This window comes from Plodia interpunctella, chromosome 3, assembly GCF_027563975.2.
Source record: "Plodia interpunctella isolate USDA-ARS_2022_Savannah chromosome 3, ilPloInte3.2, whole genome shotgun sequence".
NCBI classification, from domain to species: Eukaryota; Metazoa; Arthropoda; class Insecta; order Lepidoptera; family Pyralidae; genus Plodia; species Plodia interpunctella.
Genome location: NC_071296.1, coordinates 1,182,062 through 1,203,956, shown reverse-complemented (window position 1 = coordinate 1,203,956; position 21,895 = coordinate 1,182,062). Strand labels below are relative to the sequence as shown.

Below are 21,895 nucleotides of genomic sequence, written 5' to 3'. Positions count from 1 at the left end.
GTTGGAGGTCCTGGGTTCGCACAAGAACTCTGTGGTTCGCCCCAGTCAACATGGAAAATGATCTTTTTCAGATTGACCTGTCTTGGGTGTTTATCACTATAGATATGTTAAAATATTGTATCCCTTAAAATAAGTATCTTACTAATATGTGTGATTTTAATAAAGGTTTTATTAAAGGTAGCTACTAGCTAGCTTTTATATATTGAAAAATAGCTTCTAACTAGGCTTTCAGGGTTGAGGCAATTGAATTGAAGAGACTTAGTCTCGCGGCAAATGGTATGATAATACGTAGGCGTAAGACTGAAAGAGACGAAATGGAATTCTGCAGAACTGGCATGGTATCTATTGCGCGAAAAGCACTGTCCCGGATAGACAGGGGCGTGGGTTCAATCCCGCTCGATTATAGATTTTTTTTTTCTCTCATTATTATTCTCAATGGTATATATGTCTTGAGACATTTAATAACGTGCGCCATTCAAAATCTTTAATAATTTATACATAAGTATGTAATAAAACAATCTTCGGAAGCAAAATGTTGATTGTTCAGCGGCATTTTTGGTCTTTGTGGATCATACAGATGAACTCGTGGCAGAAACAGTCGTCTCGCGTTGGATCTGAAACGAAATCACTGTTGAGCCTTTTTTTTATACTGGAGTAGCTTTTGCCCGCGGTTTCGCCCGCGTTAATTTCGTGCGTCCGCTAACAACTTATTATTGTCAATATCTCTGGTTCTAAGCAGCGTATCGCGTTGAAACCTATACCAGATTTTAAGTTAGACTATATTTATAGGGGTATAAAGCGATGTGACGATGTTTTCCTTCACCGGAAGCAAGTGGTGGTCGATTAAAACTACAAGAGTCAACTTGGTATTACATATAGGTACCAATTTGACTCGTGTAGTTTTAATCGTAATTTTATCGTTTCAACGTATGTGGCACGAGTAGAATTTGAACTTGGGACCTTTCGGTTCACAGGCGTGCGTCTTAATCATTACCATCATCTCTTCAAATTGGTGTACGTCAGTTTGGAGTAACAAAACGGCCTGACCGCGTGGAGAGCGCTACAAACTAGGTGGTACCTACCGGTGGTAAGGCGTTTAGTTTTGTATCAGAGAACTTTCACCATAAGCCTACGTCTTATGGTGGAAGTTCTCTGCTACAAAACTACACAAGTATAAAATGAGAGTGAATGGTCGTCGCTGTAGTAGATGAGTAGTGGTGGGATATGGTTGTTTCCTGGCAGGTTGACGACCACGATGCCGTCAAGCTCTTGCAGAGACCGTCCACCATGAGAAATATACCACACAGGTGGGTGGTTCGCAGAGCGTTTCCACCGCTGCAGTCGCGCTGTCATTACACTTTTTCAAATTTTATCAAAGACAAGAATGAGTTTTACTATATGACTTTTACATCAATTACTCTGTACTGTAGTAATGTCAACTTTGTGAATGATTTGATTTTGGAAATGATTCCTTCCTCAAGAAAATTGACGGATTGTAATGACAGCGCGGCCGCAGCGGTCGAAACACTCTGCGAACCACCCAGGTGTACAATGAGAGTCCGGCCACCTTCGGTGTGGTCGTCGTTGTAATAAATGAGTAGTGCTGGAATGTGGTTGTTCTCCGCCAGGTTGACATCGGCGAAGCGCTCGCGGTCGTCAAGCACCCCGTTGTCTGTCAGGTTCTTGTCGTAGCAGAGACCTAAATAATGTTTTTTTATTATTATTTAACAATCTACCTTTGGTACCAAATCAAATCAAATTAAAAAATATATTCAGAAATTAGACCTTCACAGGCACGTTACGTCAATTTTTGTATTAAATATAGTTATTTCTCACAAGCTACAAACTACTGGCATTTCGGAACGACCACTACTGAGAAGAAATGCCGAAAGAAACTCATTTGAACAATGTTGGTCCCTATCATGCCAGAAGGGCTTACCATTATTGTTTCTTACAATGTTTTTTTCTAATAATATATAAAAGTATATAATGTAAATAGTTAAAAAGTGGGTATATATCAAAACAAGTTATTATTGTGATCCGAGTGCTGATTAAAATATATATGATGCTATGAGGGTGCAAAATATATACCAACTTACTACCTTTTCCGAGGTACCGCCAGGTGTAAGATTGCATATGGCCGTTGTGTGGCAGATACCGCATCATTATCTGGTAGATAGTCTCCTCAGAACACACTTCTAGGGTTACCGTGGAGCCTGGGTGGAGTAAACAAGGATAACATTTTGATATACTGGATATTGTGCCATTGATAAGCTACTTCGTGTTAATGGAAGTATTATACTTACAATAGTCTGGGTGTGTGCTACCACACCACAGATTACATAATAAGCACACTACAGAATGAAGCAATAAACCAGTTGAATATTTCTTTGTTAAAGTAGTATCCAAGTTTTAGGTTGAGTTTCAAGTAAGTACATAAAAAAATCTGAACATTAACGTTCCACTTCTTTCTTTTCGTAGAGGTCGCAGAATACGCACAAAAATAATTTTCGTAGGATTAGGAAAAGTTCCATAGTTGCATGTTAGGTACTTGTACTAAAGTATCCACCGTTCGTTGTCGGGTGGGTATCATTCATCATTTAGCCTTTTACTGCCCTGTGCTCTCTAATTAAAATAATATAGTATACCAATTATTCTCATTGAAACAGTGTTGGTCATTAAAATGCCAGAAGGCCTCTCTTCCGTGTGCTAAAACGTCTTGTTTAAAGTTACCTGTCAAAGTATTAACAATTCTGATAGGCCTGGTCTTGGCAGTTGCTTTTCCCACAACATACTTCTCGTCCAGCCACCACGGGTCCTCGACTGGCCGCCATCTTGTTGACGGCACCACCGGCTTGGTCTTGTCGGGTCCGTGCTGCATGAACGGTGTGCGGGTGCCGACGATCGGATGCACGTATTGGACCCACTCGTCCGATTTGAACCAATGGCTGATGTCTTTGCCGGCGTACGCGACGACTGTCATTGCTAGCTGGAAATTGGGGAGAATAGGGATAGATTTGAGGTAAAAATAAGTACCTATTCTTCAACTGGGGTTTATACATAGTACTGTCACATTACGTAGAAAGATAGAATTAATGTCTAGTTGCGCAGCTTCCGCCTGGTCCTCGCAGAACGGATAAACCAAGAAATGCTGGCTTCATGTTTTTGAGGAAGATATAGGTACTTATATGTTCAGATAAGAAAGAGAGAGACATAATACTTGCTAAGTCTCCTTTATACCATATAATGAGTTCGCTGCTTCTCATAAGTACTTTTTTACCTTTGCGTGGCAAAATTTTCAGCTGTCAGTAAATTCAGTAAAAGTTGACAAGCAACCTCAACTAACCCTTTTTCCATCGCAATAAAAGAACCCCCTCTTGAAGCAAGGGCAGTACTCCACGCAATCATCACTACAGTACCAGTTTTTCACAGGACAACAGCAGTTCTTCTGACATCGGCACATCCTGAACTGTTGTTCAAGCCACGGTGTCAGGTTTAAGACCTTCCCGTTCAGGGAAACCCAGCAGTCACTGGACTTGTTGTGGATAGCCACTTCTGCGGGCGTATACCATTCTTGTGTCGTGTAAATCATTATGATAGAATATAATTTTATATGTTCGTTTTAATTGTGCAAATGTTTTGACTGATACTGTCATACTTATGTACTGACAGTCTTGATTTGGTGGAGAAAATAGTTTTTATACTATTCAAGGAAGGTTCACGTGCGGCATATATAAAAAAAAAATAAAAACAAAAATAGCATGCTGTTTATGTTTTATTTATTTTATCAAATCAAATCATTTATTCAGAAATTAGGCCTTCACAGGCACTTTTTAACGTCATATTCTAAATTAAATGATGTTTACCAAAGCTACAAACTACTAGCATTTCGGAACGACCACTGCTGAGAAGAAATGCCGAGAGAAACTCATTCAAACAGTGTTGGTCCCTATTATGCCAGAAGGGCTTACCATTTTTTAAATATAAATTTATGTATAATTTTTTATCAGTAATATAACAATGTAAGTACACAATAAAGTAAATGATCAAAAGGTATACTGAAACATATTATGATTGTGATCAAGTGCTGATGAAAGGAAAATATATATACCTATATATATATATGTGTATAATTAACCAAACAAAAAAAAACTTTTAATAAAAGATCGAGCTGACCAGTTCCCCCGGTAGCACCCGTTCACGAGTTGACGCGTGAGTCAGCCATCGCGAAGCTCAACCACAATAGAGGGAACCTCCCGACCCGATCCACGACGCCGCTACCGGTTTGACCATTTGAGTGTGCATGACATACTCGATCTCCATAATCTAACATAATAGATACCTATGTTACTTTCAGACACTTGAAGATCACAAATCACGTATATGTTTTACAAGTAAATGTCAAATTATATGTAATAAACATGTCAAGAAAATATATAAATAATAATAAAAAAGTAAGATCAAGTGTGAGAGGTGGAAGTTTTAGGAAGTGTCCAAGGTTTTTTATCATTTAAATAGTCGCTAATCGTGTAATAAGCATTAGCCATTAAAGCATTTTTAATATATGATTTAAATTTTGGCATTGGCAAGTTAATAGCCTCTACAGGGAGTTTATTGGACAATTTTACACTTTGACCCACGAAAGACCGCCTAACCTTTTTAAGTCGGAATCTGTTCATACAAAGTTTATGCCTATTACGAGTGTTTACACTGTTAACATCGCTCAATGTTTTATACAGGTGTAAGTTAGATTTAACAAAAATAAGTACGTCGAAGATGTACTGAGATGCAAATTATGTATAAAACCACCATGTAATCTAGTAATAATAATATCTATGTATAAAACCATCTTAACTATATCTGTGTTTTTTATACGGATTTATTTAGCTTGCCCTGATTTTATACAATCAAACAAATTATAATGTAATATAATAACATACACTCTACATATCTTTCCTGCCCGACCTGTGGACCTTAATATGGATCTCCTGATGGACGCCTGCAATATTATGGATAGCAATAACGCACATGCGTTATTTAAAAAAGTTTAAAGTAGGATTTTTGGTTATTATCAATGAGAAAATACTGGTCACTCACGTGTGATTTTTGATATTCGACTATAGTAGACCTTCAAGACGAATGCGACTCGGCCGAATCATCTAGTTTAGAATACCTTCTAAACGCACGTAGGATCACGCGACTACTAATCAATTTGCATTAATTTTCTCATTCAAGTAATCACTTCACTTAGGTACACATGACATACTTTTTTTATCTTGGCAACCACATCTGTCGCCAATGCCCTATACACTGCAAACATTACCTACGTATAAGTAAAATATAATATTAATACAAAACACTTCCCACAATCCAATTTCCCTACATTGACTATGAGACATTACCATACAAACAGGTGACGTGTGATCGCAGGAAGTGCGCTCGGCCGAGCATGGTCCTTATGACCACACTTCAATGTATTATGCCAGCTCCACTACTATCGATGATCTCAGACAGATGTCGGCGCGAATGAACGTATACCTATTGCACAGTTTGTATTTGAGCTTTTTAATATTGCAAGGAAAAACCAGCAATGCACGTGGGAACCGCCAGATGGCGAACTGTTCGCGGACATTGGGAGCCGGCATTAGCATTGTTCTTCATGACGTATGTGACTGTCAAGATCGTTTGTACAGTAGACAACTCTATAAAGTCACTTTTTATAATTCATTGAATTTCAGAGTACGAGTAGGTACATGTAAATAGCGAAGTCGCACTACGGACAGCAATAAAGTAAAATCTTCTTCGAACCAAACATTATGGCCAAGACATAAAGGTACTGGCACTGCAACCCTGCAGTTATGATAGTTTTTTTTTAATAGTTTTTTTTTTATATATTTGGTTTGCTTATTTGTTTTTAAAATATTATGTACTTAGTCTATAATTATAAAATTAGGCCATGGTATCGTTCTAATACAAATAGATGTACCTAATGAAATCGTAAGTGTTGTAACGCAATTTGGCATTATCTGTATCGATTCCTTTACTATGTATAAATGCGTGAGTATTTAAAAAATACGTCCTACTTGAATTGGCGGCGAGAAATTCTTATATTTTCATGAAACAAGTTCAATCAGTAATACTAAGTAGGTACACGAATAAAATAGGTACCTACACACATGGACGTATAAAAAATATACGTCCATGCCTACACATATACGACCAGAGGTCTACAAGGCTACAGCAGTACAGCCAACAACCAAGAACTATGCTACCGTTGCAGATTCACTCAATCATGCAGTTTTTTTCATTAAATATTTCCGCATTTTAATTAATGCATGTCCCTATTGAAATTGAGGCCAAACATAGAAACTATGTTATTGAACTTCATATAGTTTCTCCATAACTAGCGGCCCCACGCGAAATCGTTATTTCTAGACCCACTTATTTGCGTACCCACGGGTGCGACCACCACGCATGCGCGAATCGGATAATTCCTCTTCAAAATTATAGTAACCACAACCCCATGCAGAGACCTAATAAAAATAGACCGTCGCGGGTAGACATTTCGTCCATAGAGAAAAGAGTGACGCGTCGCGCGCCCGTGTTGACGTTTCGAGCGCGGGAACGGTGCGGTGGAATGAACTTTTGAATTTCGATTGTGTTCAATCATCGATGAAAACTATTTGTGTCCAGTGATTGATGGATTTTATTCATGTGTTTGTTTGTAATTATTGATGTACAAATGTAATAATAAACTTGGTCTGTATAGATCTACATAGACATCTGAAAACTTAGGGACTAAACGAAGGAGTTACCTACGTATCAAAGTATTACTTGATAAGTAAGTAGTTGTTTGATATTTTATTTAGCACTTTTCTTTCTATTTTCCTGATCTGAGTTGGTACATCGGATCGGCTAGACAAATTTGTTTTCATAGTCTACACTGCGCTAACTTTTGTTAAGTAGTTGCAACCGTTTTGAAACAACTATGCGGTTTTACGTGTTGGGCTGAACCATAAGTAACCTAAATAATATTAGATAATCGAAAGGACTTTTTATTTGTTACCTCGTCACGCTTTATGTACAACTGATCATAATAATTTTTTGCATACATATAGATAAGAGTACGGCGAAGTATGTATTGTATCTTTAGTCCTGGATAATCCTACTGTTGCTTGGTAATTTAACACGCGCGAAGCCGCAGGGTAAACCTAGTACATAAGTTTTAGCTTTTTGACTTTAACAAGATGGTAATCTTGTTTATACTTTTCGTGCAAATGGCTACAATTATTTTAATCGCAAAGAATGAAAGAAAGAAAGAAAGAAAGAAAGAAAGAAAGAAAGAAAGAAAGAAAGAAAGAGAGAAAGAAATAAAGAAAGAAAATATTTATTTGCTAAAAAACATGAGTACAAATAGTCAAAATGAATTAGACCTATACGTTTTACCGAATATAGGTATGCAAATATAAATAAATAAAGAGGAGCACGCTATCCACTACAAATACAAAACAAAAAAAGAATTATAATGTACTTATACTAGCCCTAAATTCTATCCGAGTCTATCATTAAAGAAATCATTTAAAGTATAATAACGCATTACAAGATAAATATTTCAGTAGGTACTAAGTAGGTAATTTAGATATAAAACTAAGTACCTAGGTACCAACAATAGACTACAATAAGATTAAATTTAAATGGTTTTGATATTACAAGTCCCACATGCTATTCAACTTGTTTTGAAAAGAATAATGAGATGAAAACACTGATAGAAAAATATTCATATGGCGTTAATAAATCAAGTACATACATACAAATGGTGAACACCATTTAAGCAATGTCTTCGAGCTTGATTCATTCACAGATAGCATTAATAAGGTACGGCGTGAATTAACCAATGATTATCTTACTGATCTAGATAGATTAGTGTAGATTTTTGATTGGAGCTAATTGATTACTTAGTATATTAATTACTATTTCTTTTTAATACTCTGTTTCTTTTTTCCTTCTTTAAAATTACTACGCAGTTTCTAGTATATATATATAACTTCTGGCTAGTGTATTTTCTTGTGACACTGTCCTTTTGTTTAGATTTCACAATTTCTTATTCTTATTTTATCTGTGGAGACTTTTAATTGGCTCTCTGTTTCCTACTGTTATTTCTATGTTTTTGTTACTTAGCTGTAAGTGTTCCTTAATAGTAAATAAATAAGTAGGTATGTACTTGATTTTATGTAATACAGTTTTAAATCAATAAATAACTAAATACTAATGTCATATTCTTGAAAATTTCGAAATGTATAGGTATTCCAGGGCGCCAGGGTGTGCAGGGTCGATTGCTGGCGACAAGAAAGCTACCTATTTAACACTCAATTATACCACAACATAATAAAGTACTATGTAATTTTACTAATGAAATAAAAGTGTATCAATTTGCAGATTTGAAAGCTTTCAGAAGCTTTTACCGCCCCGTCCCAAATATCATCGATTCCAACCCCTCGATTCAGCCCCCCGAATTTTAACGCAGCAAACAATTGTTCCCCTCAAGGTCACAATTTGTGTTAGGGGTTAAATTTATTAGTCATGGCTGTTGTAAGGGCTTGTTGTAATAAACTGACAGGTATTATCAAAGATTTTTAATTTGGTATATAGGTCGGTCGAGTATATTCCATCTCTGTCTTAAATCCGAAGGTTGGCTGGAAGGAATTGCATTAGCGATAAGTCCGCCTTTGCACTCATTATGTTTGAATATCTTGTAACTTATAACTCCTTTGTGAATAGTGCAATAAAGAGTGTATCTATCTATCTATCTATCTATGTTTCCGGTTGCGTTCAGGGTTGTGAAGCTTCAAAGTCCGAAGTTGGTGAAAATTTGAGTAGTGGCTGTGATTTTAAACCCGGTTGCCTGCCGGACTTGATTGTTGCATACAGTACTAAAACAAGGGTATGTGTTCTTTAGACGCCTCTTACGACATCTACGGGAGGATGTGTAAATGGTATCGTTTCATCCGTATAGCGCCAGAATAACCGGTCAAAATGATACCCCAAACATATAATATATAACTTTTCCTAAAGAAATAGCACCAGTTTCTGTGTAGATGAAGCACACATACTTAGTTTCAATTGCTTACTCAAATAGATCAGTTTTAATGTACGTCCATCTAAAGACACCGGTCGTTTGACCCTCTCCGTAACGTGACACCAAAAGCATGACACCCCAACTTCATTCATCAAGTTACTTCCAAAATCACTGGACAGTCCAAAAAGAAGCGACAAGAAATAAAGGCATTGTGAAAACCATTGTGATAATTGAATTGGAACAATAGATGATGCTATACCTTGCCATAGATAAAGCGCTTATCGAATCGCTCTATTGTCTATGGATCCACCACAGATACCGCGTCCGGTCATCGATTCGACCCTCAAATTGAAGTTTGGACAATTGCCTTCGCTTTTTTTACGTGATGAGTGACTGTGATCTGTGTTTTGACATGGTATCGTTACCATTTAACTAATTGTGCTCGAATTTTGGCGTAATAAGTATTTTATGTGTAATTGCAGGTGTTCTACCCGTATACTAAATTTCATCGAAATCAGTCCAGTAAATTCGGCGTGGTGAAATAACAAACATTTTCTTTTTTTAGGCGTTTAATATATTAGGGATTAGGTATATCACCATCAGCGATCATCTCAGCCACAAGAAGTCCACTGCTGGACAAACACGTCCAATAATGGATATTAGGCCTCTCTCAATGACTTAAAAAAAAACAATTAAAAGTCGTTTGCGTCCAGCGACTTCTTGCGACTTTGACGACATATTCGTTCCTCAGTAATAGTTAATATTGCGTGTCAGTAAGAACTACGATTGAAAAACAGAAATGAATGAATGGTGAGTGGATGTCAAGTCTGACGTACAGCAGGCCTACCATCAACTTTTACAGAACGATTCCAATGAAACTCAGTTCAATTTAAATACCTAAAATGAATCGCATTCATACTAAAAATTAACTCGATGGTACGAATTTGCGATACAGATTAGTTTAGGCCGTAAAGTGGATCGCGTTAAGAGATGATGGTAAATTTTAAAGTAGGTGTATTTTAATGAGTTAATTATTATATTATGTAGAATTGTTTTATTAATTTCCAATTTTATTCTCAGGTGAAGTGCAATGGCTACTCTACCAATTTACGTGTCGCTGAGCAGGTAAGTCTCTAATATACCTCCTTATTTTTAAAGTATTTTTTAGTATTATAGACAAATATATAGTCCTTATACACGACAAGATATAAAGGATATAAAAGTCTTTTCTTTGGTGTTTTTGGCGTAGCCAGTTATTAAAAAAAAACACATATGAATGGACCAAAGGGAATTTGTATTTAGCCAGTGGCCGTAGTAAACAATGCTTTAGTAAATGACATCACAAGACAGTTAAACGGACGGATAGATTTTCGGTTTGATTTTCGATTGATTGGCCATAATGGTCTGAAGCCAAAGCCGTGTTATAATAAACCTAAAATGTTTGAGACTTCATGCATCAGAGGATATGGCATGGGTTACTACTGTATTAGGGCATATCGTATTCGTGTTGTTATGTAGTTAACTTAGTATGTAAAATAAATAGTATAAAAAAAAAGTGTATGTTTTCAACATACACTTTTTTATCAAGAATATTTTGTCCTTTACATAACAGGAAATAATTTGCCTATAAAGGTTTTAATATCCCGTTTGTTAGAATTATCGTCCGTTCAGTTTTACGAGTATTTTATGAAACTGTGGAATGTAAACAGTTTTTTATGGGCCCGTATCGTAGGAAATCGTATCCAATTTCGTCCTCTCACTTCGTACAGTCGCCAGCAGAATCCCCCGACCCAAATACATTGCTGTTACTGCCGTCGCCAGAGAGATTCATACAGGGTATCTTGACGTGCGGTTGGACTGTACTTAGGATTAGGAAATCAGAATCAGTGAATTTTGTTACTTAAATTCAACTCCTTAGGAATATATTTCAATGAATTTAATCTACCTATATTTTTATAACCTTCTTCCCTCAGCATTCTTAGTAGGTATCATAAGTAAAAGAATAATAAAATGTAGGTATAGTGGTATTTTTTCATTTATTTCAAGCAATTAATATGTCCCACTTGTGGGGAAAGGTTTCACTCTATTTTCTCCTATTAGACCTTTATCTGAAACTGGCAAATATAATATACCAAAGACCAACCATATAGTGTTACAGAGAGTTGGCACCCCATAATTGGATACACAATCGATTTACAATTATCCAAACGCAAGTCACACTTAGCCTCAGAATATAAACGCTTCCTTCTACAGGTATGTTTAGCACTGTTTTAATATTCGACATACAGACGGACAATCGGCGCGTGGTATAATGTGAGCGCATCAGTATGTGGGAAGCGGGAGAAATAAGCTATCGTTTAATGACTAGGAATTATTAATATCGAGTTCGGCAGATCAGGGTTGGCAAGATAAAGAACTGTCGAAAACGCGCGCCGCCGTTCCTTCATTGCTTATGACCTCACATACATACACATAAATGTATGACCCTAAGGTTGACTATTAGATAATGCTTTTGACATTAGGTTCTCCTTATTGTACTTTTGCATATTGTATTTTTGTGCAATAAATCTTAAATTATGAAGATTGAGAACACCCGATGCAGACACATGATGATCCAGCGAAACTATAGAAATGACGCCTTAACAAAAGTTATTCAGCCTGATGAGCATTTCCTGTTGATGTATAAAAATCGAAGATCTGGAACACCTGAAGAAGAGTCACAATGGTCCAGCTAAACTATGAGAAATATAGTTTTTCAGTCTGATGAGCATCTTCTGTATAGGTATCGTTACGCTTTGTCAGTACAGTTAAATTTCTCTATTAATTTTGACTCGACTGTGACCAAAATTTTGTCTCCTCTCATACATTTACCCAAAAATTCAACAGGAAAATACATTTAAAAGATTGCTTCCAAATTTGTTTTCTTTCTATCGTCGATTATCTTGACAATTTTGGGATGTCAATAAAAAAAAATACAATAATTTTTTTTTTATATAGTTTAGTAAAACGCCATTGAATCTCAATTAATTTGATATGTTCGACAACCCTAATATTGAAGTCCAAGCACTTACTTCCTAAACGGGAGACAGGAAGCTTCACCGGACGCGTACGAAAGCTCGCAGCTTTTATCGACTTATTGCTTATACAGTTACTTGTCATTGGACCTCCGGCAGACGTGCTTCGAAACAACTGCACATAAACCTGTACAAATTCATTGCAAATTCGCCCTTATTACCTTTACATAGTGGCCGGTGAACGAACAGTGACGTGAAAATTCTGATGTACGTTGAGATTTATAATTATGTTGGCAGGTGGGTCTACCGACAATGATTCCCATATTCCTACTCTCTATGTAGTCCCTCCACCGAGAGAGATAAGGCAATTTGACAGAAATTTTGGCACAATAAGTCTATGCTTAATATAATTTCGGCATTCGGGTTATTATGTGGCATAATTAACTATTAGGTTAGATTAGTTATGCTTCAAATGCGTAAACAGTTTTGCGTAAGAACGTTATGCTTAAACTATGTCATAATACAGTATGCTATGTTACAATATGGCTTAAATTTGTATGCTTATAGATGCATTCTGTAATGTAGTTGTCGTGATAATCTCCCTTCAATCACAGCGCCACATACCGGAACTTATTAAAGTAGTAATATATAAATTAAGACAAAAACTACGAGCTATGAGACCCTCATTTCACGTTTCATTGGTTGGTGGTATGGTAACGCATCTTCACAGATTACCATCATCGATCTAAAGATCTTACCGGATGACTGGTTGCTAATTACTATCATTAAAAACATAATATATGAATAAATGGCCACCTTCGAAGTCACTTTACAAAAACGTTATTTTTGACACAAGTTTTTATTGTCGTCAGGGAGTTGTTTCATTCAATGCGTAACAAAAATAAAATATTTTTGACACAAGCTTTTCGTCAGGGAGTTGTTTCATTCAATGCGTAACAAAAAGAAAATATTTTTGACACAAGCTTTTCGTCAGGGAGTTGTTTCATTCAATGCGTAACAAAAAAAAAATTTTTGACACAAGCTTTTCGTCAGGGAGTTGTTTCATTCAATGCGTAACAAAAAAAAAATATTACTCGCAGTAAATCGTTGAATGGTTACCTCGTTGAGAACCGATCCTGAGTGCAACACATCATATTATCATGGAAACTGAAGCAACTTGCAATATTTTATTACAGACAGACAGATGGAAATCTTCCACAGTTGGTCTTATAAGCATCAATAAATTTATAGATATAATTTGACTACGGACGCTTCAATATTCTTTATAGTTTTATTTCCTCATGGCTGATGGTCGTGGTCATTACGTGGAACACACACAACAACTTTCTTAGCACTATTAATGAAGTGGTTTGCCATTGCCTTCTCCATTTCACACACAAGTTAATAATCAACCAGTGTGCAGGTTTCCTTCACCGGAAGCAAGTGGTGGTCAATGAAAACTGTTATTTATGTCTCAGATTGGCATACAAGCTCGATACTGGGACCTTACGATTCACAAGCGAGCGTCTTAACCACCACCCCTTCAATATAGACATTTCAAATATGAGATTTTTGTTTGGAATTATAGTTAGTCAGTAATCAATGTGCATCGTTCTTTCAACTCGACATTGCACTTGTCTCACATTCACACCGTGAGAACTGTTTCGCGTGCTATCCCTGTTACATCTGGATGTTCTGTTTGAATTATGATGCTGTGTTACCGACCAATTAGATACACAACAAGATTTATATATTTATACTACTCTGTTGAGAGCCATGAAAATTAAATTATGCTTATTTATTATGTGAAAAAAGCTTTCGCTGAACAGAACTTTTATTAAGTCGTAAAAGTTATTTCGATAATAGATGCTTTGACGATAAATGATTATATAATTAAACGAAAAGTCTGAACATCTATGCTTTTATAATTTGAGAGAAAATGGTGTAATTTTCGGATATTCAATTATTGCCCCATTATTTTTTACTAACCACAAATTTTAAACTAAAATTTGACGTATCTCGCTTCAAAAATCAGACATACACACTGACAGACTTTGTGAACCAAGAAATCAATCTAATAATAAATTTGAAACAGATTGTCGATACAAACCACGCGCCTGCTTACGCTCCGCCATGATTCACGTGGACAGTGACAAACAGACGGACGAATTAGAGCACCCTAAGTACAAATACTTCATTAGTGATTGCACTTTAATTAACTCACGTGTTTTCTTTTATAGAGGTTCGGAATACAGAAATTCTCTAATCTAAATATAGAGGCTAAAGTTGTACGAAACTAACTGCGCCCTGGGGCTTCGATTCGAGCGCATGCTCCAAATTTCATAAAAAATAGTTTTTAAAAGTAACTAGGTATACCTATTTAGATTTGAAAAAGTCCTGAGATTTATCAAAAATGTGAAAACAGTCCAAAATACTGAGATGCAATTTAATATCTTACCTTAGGTTACCTTAATGTGCTGTCGACTGTACCAACGTGATTTCCGCGTAGCAAATTGGGTTATCTGCACAGGTGTTGGCTGGTTAGCAAATCATTTGTAAAAGGAGATATACGTGTTATTATATTGCGAACTTAATCAAAACAAATGGCGGTTGATAAATTAATAGCTAGCCGTTTATGGACTGGCTGATATGCAGGTTTGGAAGTATAGTTTAACTCAGCATTCTAATACCTAGGAGCCATTATCTAAGTGTTCGCAACTCATTGAACCTTGATCTGATCTCATTATAATAAAGAGTATTAATATTATATTTATTTTGAAAGATTTTATTTAATTCAAAATGAAATTATACCTAATTTGTTTCATCTTTCTTGGAACAGCGAGTTTGTAACTATAGACGCGGCATTTCTCCTCAGCTGTGGTCGTTCCGAAATGCCAGTAGTTTGTAGCTTGTGAGAAATAACTATAAATATAAAAATTGACGAGAAAAAGTGCCTGTGAAGGTCTAATTTCTGAATAAATTATTTGAATTTGAATTAGACTAAATTGATGAACACTGGCGTAAAAGATTAAAAGCTAATAAATAAATAAATACTTGCGTGTATTTATCTGTTGTATTGACTGGCTTAGCCCGACTTCGAATCGAGTGATAAGAGTAAAAATGTGCTATTTTATTTTACGATATGAAATAATATAACTTCCATCCTCGTTTTGATAGAAACTCTCACCAGTTAATTGTATCTTATAATCTTATAATCTTTAGATCGTCGAAATATCGAATCATCGAATTTCTATGTTCACATTTTGACAAATACACACTTTATTAATGCAATCAGTGTTTTTCAAGTTTTCTTTATTGTTTAAATAGCGGGCGAAGGGTTAACGTTGTAATTTGTGTTATAAAATATTATTTTGAAGTCAACCAACCGCGGAAATTACAAAGAATTGCGCTTATTACTGTTAAAAAGGTGCCAAGTACCATTGTTGTCTGCCAATACCATCTCGTTATTACATACATATAATTGATACCATCTCGTTTTGTGATTATAGTGTCCGCACTCTTTAGGTATTGTATTCATGTAAACGAATTAGTTTTGTGCCTCTTGATCAGCCATTAGCCACAAAAAATCCACTGTTCTAAATAAATAAATATATTGGGACAAATCACACAGATTGAGCTAGCCCCAAACTAAGTTCGAGACTTGTGTTATGGGATACTAACTCAACGATACTATATTTTATAACAAATACATATATAGATAAACATCCAAGACCCGGGCCAAACAGAAATAGATTATTTTCCATTATGACCCGACCTGGGATAGAACCCGGGACATCTCGGTTCAGTGGCAAGAACTTTACCACTGCGCCACCGAGGTCGTAAATGTTCTCCTTATTTTTTTTGTGATTCGCAGAAATATGGTCACACGTATTAAAAACTTTAATTGAAGTCACAAAGGTGATTGCATCCTTCCGGATATATATGCATATATAATCTCCTTTCTCAGCCTACCATTGTTTTTAAGTCCACCTACCCTTATCCCACTTTATATTGGGTCGGTACAGCAACTTTATGTTGGTCTCCTCTACTATGCCTATATCTGTCTGATGTTACTTTCTTTTTAGCCATATCCTGCCTAACGCAATTCATCCATACCTCAATAGTGCTACCCCTAGTTCTATAAAATCCACTTCTTATAGTGTTGTTCTCCTCCCTTCTCATAACGGGCTAATAGGTAACTATCGAAGTTACGTTAAGTTTTAAAAAAATTTACTTAATTGTTATCATTATGAATCTGCTCAGTTTTTGCATGTTTTATTTTCTGAACACATAAAAACTATAAAAGACATAATTAAGCACTAATTTTTATTCCTTTGTTGGCCATCAATTAATCAGACTGCCATCCGTAATGTCAGTAATGACGAGTCAATGCACCGCTGCGCCGGCGCCGCCTACGCGCAAATAAAATTTATCGCAAAGAGACCCAACGGACTATCTATAATATTAAGAATTTTAGCTCGACGATCGACTTGGCAATGGATGTGGCACTTATCAAATAATTATATAATACTTATTGATTATTATTTTTATAACATTATAATAAGAGGCGGGACCTGCCACTGGTACATATCAGTGGCCAGTCCCGGCTTTGCCCGGGTAAAACCATAATAAATACAATAAATTGGTCAAAACCGAACTAAAATCCGTTCGGTTATTTTTGAGTTTATCCTGTTTATACAGACAGGAGTATTCTTTATTTCTTTGTGTATGTAATTTTGTAAAACTTACACGTAGTAAACTTAGTACACAGTTTATTTTTGCGAAACGCAAAAGTATCAGGCATTTTTTTTCCTTTATTCTGTAAACAATTTACCTACATATAGATCGTCGAAAGTTTGGATGACAAATTAGAAACTATATTGACGAAATTAATAATTAAAAATTGTTATTACAGTATTACTGATTACTTTTTATTTGACAATAATATTGAATGTAATGAGGAATTGTAACTGTTCTTTTTTCTTGACATGTTAATTAATATAAATTCTGGCATCCTTTTAAAGTGAAATGTATTAGGCACCCAGTAATCTGTAACATGATAGATGATATAAGAATATCATCTACATTTATGCAGATAAATAATTTGAATTACAATTTCGATGACGATAATAAAGAGTATAAAACTTATTTATGAAAAATTTATTACAGAAAGGAGCCCATATTTCACATACGACTAACTTCACCACACTGAACACAAACTGAGTTTAGCAAAAAGAGCATTCCGCTAAGAATTAACACGCAACAGATAAGGAATTAATTGCTCGTCAACAATATTGAGTATTAGATGCAAATCGAGAAAAGTTTGCTCTATGTAAAGGTACATGTATAATATACCTGACTACAAGCAAAACGTATAGTGTTGCCGTGTAAAATTAACCCAAGTCTATAGCAACATAGGTTACAGTCTACGTCCTTCGCCGTATTCGTAATTATCTCTGTTGTCTCTTATCGCATGTTTCTCGTTTCATTCGGGGCTTTTGCACCGTGAAACCCGAGGTCAGCGCTAAAAACATACCTATTTTGTAGATTGGGTTGTGATTTTAAAACCGGCCGCCAACTCTCAACTTACAGTTATCCCTCCTTCTCATCCTCAGGAGTAGTAAGTAGTAGCTGGCGAAATACGGGCCACTCATGTATATATAAATAAATAAATATATATACGGACAAATCACACAGATTGAGCTAGCCCCAAAGTAAGCTCGAGACTTGTGTTATAGTGTACATATTTTTATAACAAATATATATATATATATATAGATAAACATCCAAGACCGGGGTCAATCAGAAAAAGATCATTTTCCATCAGGACTCTCGGTTCAGTGGCAAGATCTTTACCACTGCGCCACCGAGGTTGACATCTGTTTATTTAATTTCTTTTTTTTTGCGGTACGTATAAAAATATCAAAATATATCCCACATAGCATTCTCTGTATGACCCAATGGCTGTTGACTGTTAGATAATGCTTTTAGCATTAAGTCCACCTTTTGTCATTTACAAATTGTATTTTGTGTAATGAAGTTTAAATAAAAAAATTGTTGCTTCTCACATTTCAACAGACACAGACACGTAAAATATATTTAATAACGAATTTACTATATCGACGGAGAAGTTGACTATTTTCAGTCTAAAAGTAGACCTTTTTCAAGCAGCTGGCTTAAATGCTTTTCTTTTTCTCACCGCCGCAATAAAATTCTAGCAATCAATATTCCCATGTGCCAGCATCCTTATAAACAGTGGCTTTATCCGTTGTGTATGACTGCATAATACATAGTAGATATTGCACGAATATGTAAATAGTTCTTCAATTGAGACGATTACTCCCAGCACACTAAACATATATTTTAACGGATTGTGCCACACTAGAGAAAGAATTTTTGCAGGAAGTATTATAGTTTTCCATTTCATAATGTAGTCACATAGTTGACTAAATCGAAAACGGTGGCCACTAAACACATTTTAGGCCACTAAACTTAAAGTTCTGTTAAAATTCTTTATGTAATTTGGTATAAATCTGTTAAAATATTTTTTGATTTTCGCTAAGAAATAGAAGAAATTAATAAAGCTGGTGGTGATAGGGCTGGGAGTAGTCGCTTTAACTGCTCCGTTGGTTTGGCCACGTTTTCACAATTAATTAGTTTCATTTTTCTTTATTTTCAAGTGTGTTAAATGTTAACACGGGTGTCAGATTTTACTCAAGTCGCCTAAAGGTATCTGACATGATTTTTATGACCAAATGCCGCCTCGTATGTATTGCGTATTATTTTGATTATGTGATGTGATGCAGTTGTTTAATTTATCAATTTGTTGTTTGTTTGTTTTATTCGACATAGATGAAAGATTTTTGACGTCAGGCAGGCGACGGGCGTGTGGTTCCGCCCTTGAATAGGACCATTGTGTATCTGTATGTCTGTCCGTAGCATCGTAGTAACTATACAAGCAAGTAAGCAACTAAGGGTTCCTATTGACTTTTTATATAAACATTGTTAAACAACTTGAATTGAATTGAAACGGCTGAACTGATTTTGATCTACTTTTTACTAAAAAGATAATTTAATCGAAAGTGATTTTAGCTTTATTTGCGAAATGTGCGTGTTTAGCCGTTTAATAATTAAAAATAAAATAGTTTATTAGGTAACACATTTTTTTTAAACCACCATGTTTGATAACGATCAGCAGGAGATGATGCCAGCAAGTGATGGATTTAGAAAACGACAGTTTCTCAAATTTTTAATTTAGTTGTTATTATACCTTATCAAAGAATTTTAATAAAAGTATCAATGTGTGTAATATTCTTCCCACCGTCCAAATTTATCGCCCACGTCCGTTGAGGATGGTCGTTAGAACCTCTCCATTTAGAGTAGGTTGTATGCATTAATGCTTAATTAAATATACCGATCGATACATATTTTATTGACGGGTTTTCTTGCAGCCGTTTAGGGTTATTTTTAGGGTTTTTTATATTGAAGAAATAAAGAATAACCTTTTCTATATTTAAAAGACTAAATACTAAAAATCATTAAACATTTTAAATGTATTTATTGGGCATCTTAACCCTTTCTCGGAAACTAAACGTGACGCAAAAGAAGTTTAATTGTTACAACATCTGTTGTTAGGAATTGTTACTTTATTCTAAATCATTTATTAAATGTATAATATTATGTATATAGGTACGTCGTAATATTTTTTTCTATAACAAGTAAGGGGTTTTATTTGCAAGTCATTTTTTATCTACATCGGTTTATTAATAGCAAGACATCTAATAATAACCAAACCTAATTCTGCCAGTTTAAGAAATAATCCGTATCCAAAATCCAGTTTTTATCCATAAAATATTTAGATTCACATGGCGATGTTGTGCAAAACTATTAATTGACCGAAAAATTACGCGAGCCTAAATAATAAAGTTACAGAAAATACCATAGCCAAGCTAATATTGTATGATATGTTCATTGACGACCTTCGTTGTGGTCACCACCGTTCGCTATCTAGAAGTCCTGGGTTCGATTCCTTGTTTTTTTTTTCAATTTCAAAATTCTTTATTCAATTTAGGATGATATACATCACTTATTGACGTCAAAAAAATTACTTAAACTAAGTCTACTGCCGGCTTCCAAAGCGCAAGTGAAGAAGAAGCGGCGCAACAAACTTCACCGCAGCCTGTTGTACATGTGATTAAAAATATTTGTCTGCGGTTTTGGGTGCGCTGTGCCCGTTTCTTTGTTTGCGTTCATCGGCTTAGTACATAGTGTGGGCCGTTGAGTGTTGCGGTTGTGTGTATGTTTTGGCGAACGATGGATCTATAACATAAGACAAGAAATGAAGAAGAAGAATATTTTGTTTGTTGTAAAAACCTATTTCGTTGTTCGGAACGTTGTCTTTTGTCCAATTACCATAGACCTGTTAGTACGTATACTGAATATATTTAAAACACACGCTATAAACAAGATTGATATCCCCGAAACCCATTCCGTGGGTAAATAGCCATTAATACACACTCATTAGGGCTCCGCCCCGACATAACTTAGCGCTCCGCTGACGGCCAGGCATGCGGCATGCAGATAATTTTTGTCGTAAATAAATTATATTTACTTAACCTTTATTTTAAGCCTTTGTTGTACCTTAAAACGTTTTTTTTTGTATCTCGTAATAAATATACCTACAATTTAACATAACATGATGTATGGTTTGTATTAGATAAATAAATATATTAGGACAAATCACACAGATTGAACTAGCCCCAAAGTAAGTTCCAGACTTGTTTAATTGGATACTAATTCAACGATACTATATTTTATAACAAATACATGTATAGATAAACATCCAAGACCCGGGCCAATCAGAAAAAGATCATTTTCCATCACGACCCGACCGGGGATCGAACCCGAGACCTCTCGGTTCAGTGGCATGAACTTTACCACTGCGCCACCGAGGTCGTCCATAGTCGTGTTCTATACGTGAATCTCTACCTAAAGTATCGATTCATAGTATTGCTTCTCGTGTGTAAATTATGACTGTCGATACATTCCTTTAGAATCTAATAACTGCCCCACACTATCGCGGACCATTTTGCCGAACTTTGCGGATCCGGCGTGCATTGCTAGTTTTTAATTGTGGTAAATAAAAGCACTCGTACAAACTTCGCAATGTTCATGCATTCGCTTCGGCATCTGTCCGAGTTCGACGATAAAGATCATCATCATATCGAGTGTGTTTTTGCTAACACTGGTGTCGGATTTTATTCCAGTCGCCTAAAGGCATCTGACATGACTTTTACAACTACTTACCGCCGATAGTGGCAGATAGTCGCATACACACTAGTGAACTAAACTGTCCACCAGTGTGCCAGGTTTCCTCACGATGTTTTCCTTCACCGGAAGCAAGTGGTGGTCTATGAAAACTACTATATATATTATATTCAGATTGGTATACAAACTCATATGGCACGATACGAACCTGAGACCTTTCGATCCACAGGCGGGCGTCTTAACCATTACACCACCACCCCTTCAATAAACGATAAAGACGAGCTGGTTGTAAAATAACAGCTTTAAAGCTGTGGCTTTAAAGCCAGCTGAATTTAAACAAAAGGACTTTGGGCTTCGCAGCGTCGCAGCTGTGAATGAAATCAGGAACACCCGATGGTGAGGTTTACAAAAACACTAACAAACGGTCGTTTAGTAAAAGTTTCCTCAACGCACATTCATTTTAATGTACCCATCAACATCAAACAAAGCGACGTTGTGTAAAACTATCAATTTTTGCTTTTTACCAGAAATTCCCAAG

At 35.8% G+C, this 21,895-nt stretch overlaps 2 protein-coding genes across 3 annotated transcripts in view; one reads left to right on the top strand and one right to left on the bottom strand.

Annotated features, from left to right (window-relative positions):
• Positions 1-457: 457 nt before the first annotated feature.
• LOC128683567 (uncharacterized protein) lies at positions 458-3,675 on the bottom strand. Of its 2 annotated transcripts, XM_053769322.1 has the most exons (5): positions 3,347-3,675; positions 2,734-2,989; positions 2,103-2,216; positions 1,568-1,699; positions 458-614 (listed from the first exon to the last, which is right to left on the bottom strand). In XM_053769322.1, exons 1-5 carry the CDS (start codon positions 3,590-3,592, stop codon positions 544-546), a joined length of 819 nt encoding a protein of 272 aa, XP_053625297.1. In that variant the 5' UTR covers positions 3,593-3,675; the 3' UTR covers positions 458-543. The 2 variants fall into 2 exon arrangements, with proteins under 2 accessions (XP_053625297.1, XP_053625299.1); XM_053769324.1 differs by lacking the exon at positions 1,568-1,699.
• Positions 3,676-6,610: 2,935 nt separating this feature from the next.
• Positions 6,611-21,895, top strand: part of Traf4 (TNF-receptor-associated factor 4) — a 106,822-nt gene continuing 91,537 nt past the window's right edge. Inside the window, exons 1-2 of the mRNA XM_053769417.2 lie at positions 6,611-6,841; positions 10,157-10,201. Of these exons, the coding sequence (XP_053625392.1) occupies positions 10,167-10,201 (35 nt within the window). The 5' untranslated portion in view covers positions 6,611-6,841; positions 10,157-10,166. The remainder of the gene's footprint in view (positions 6,842-10,156; positions 10,202-21,895) is intronic.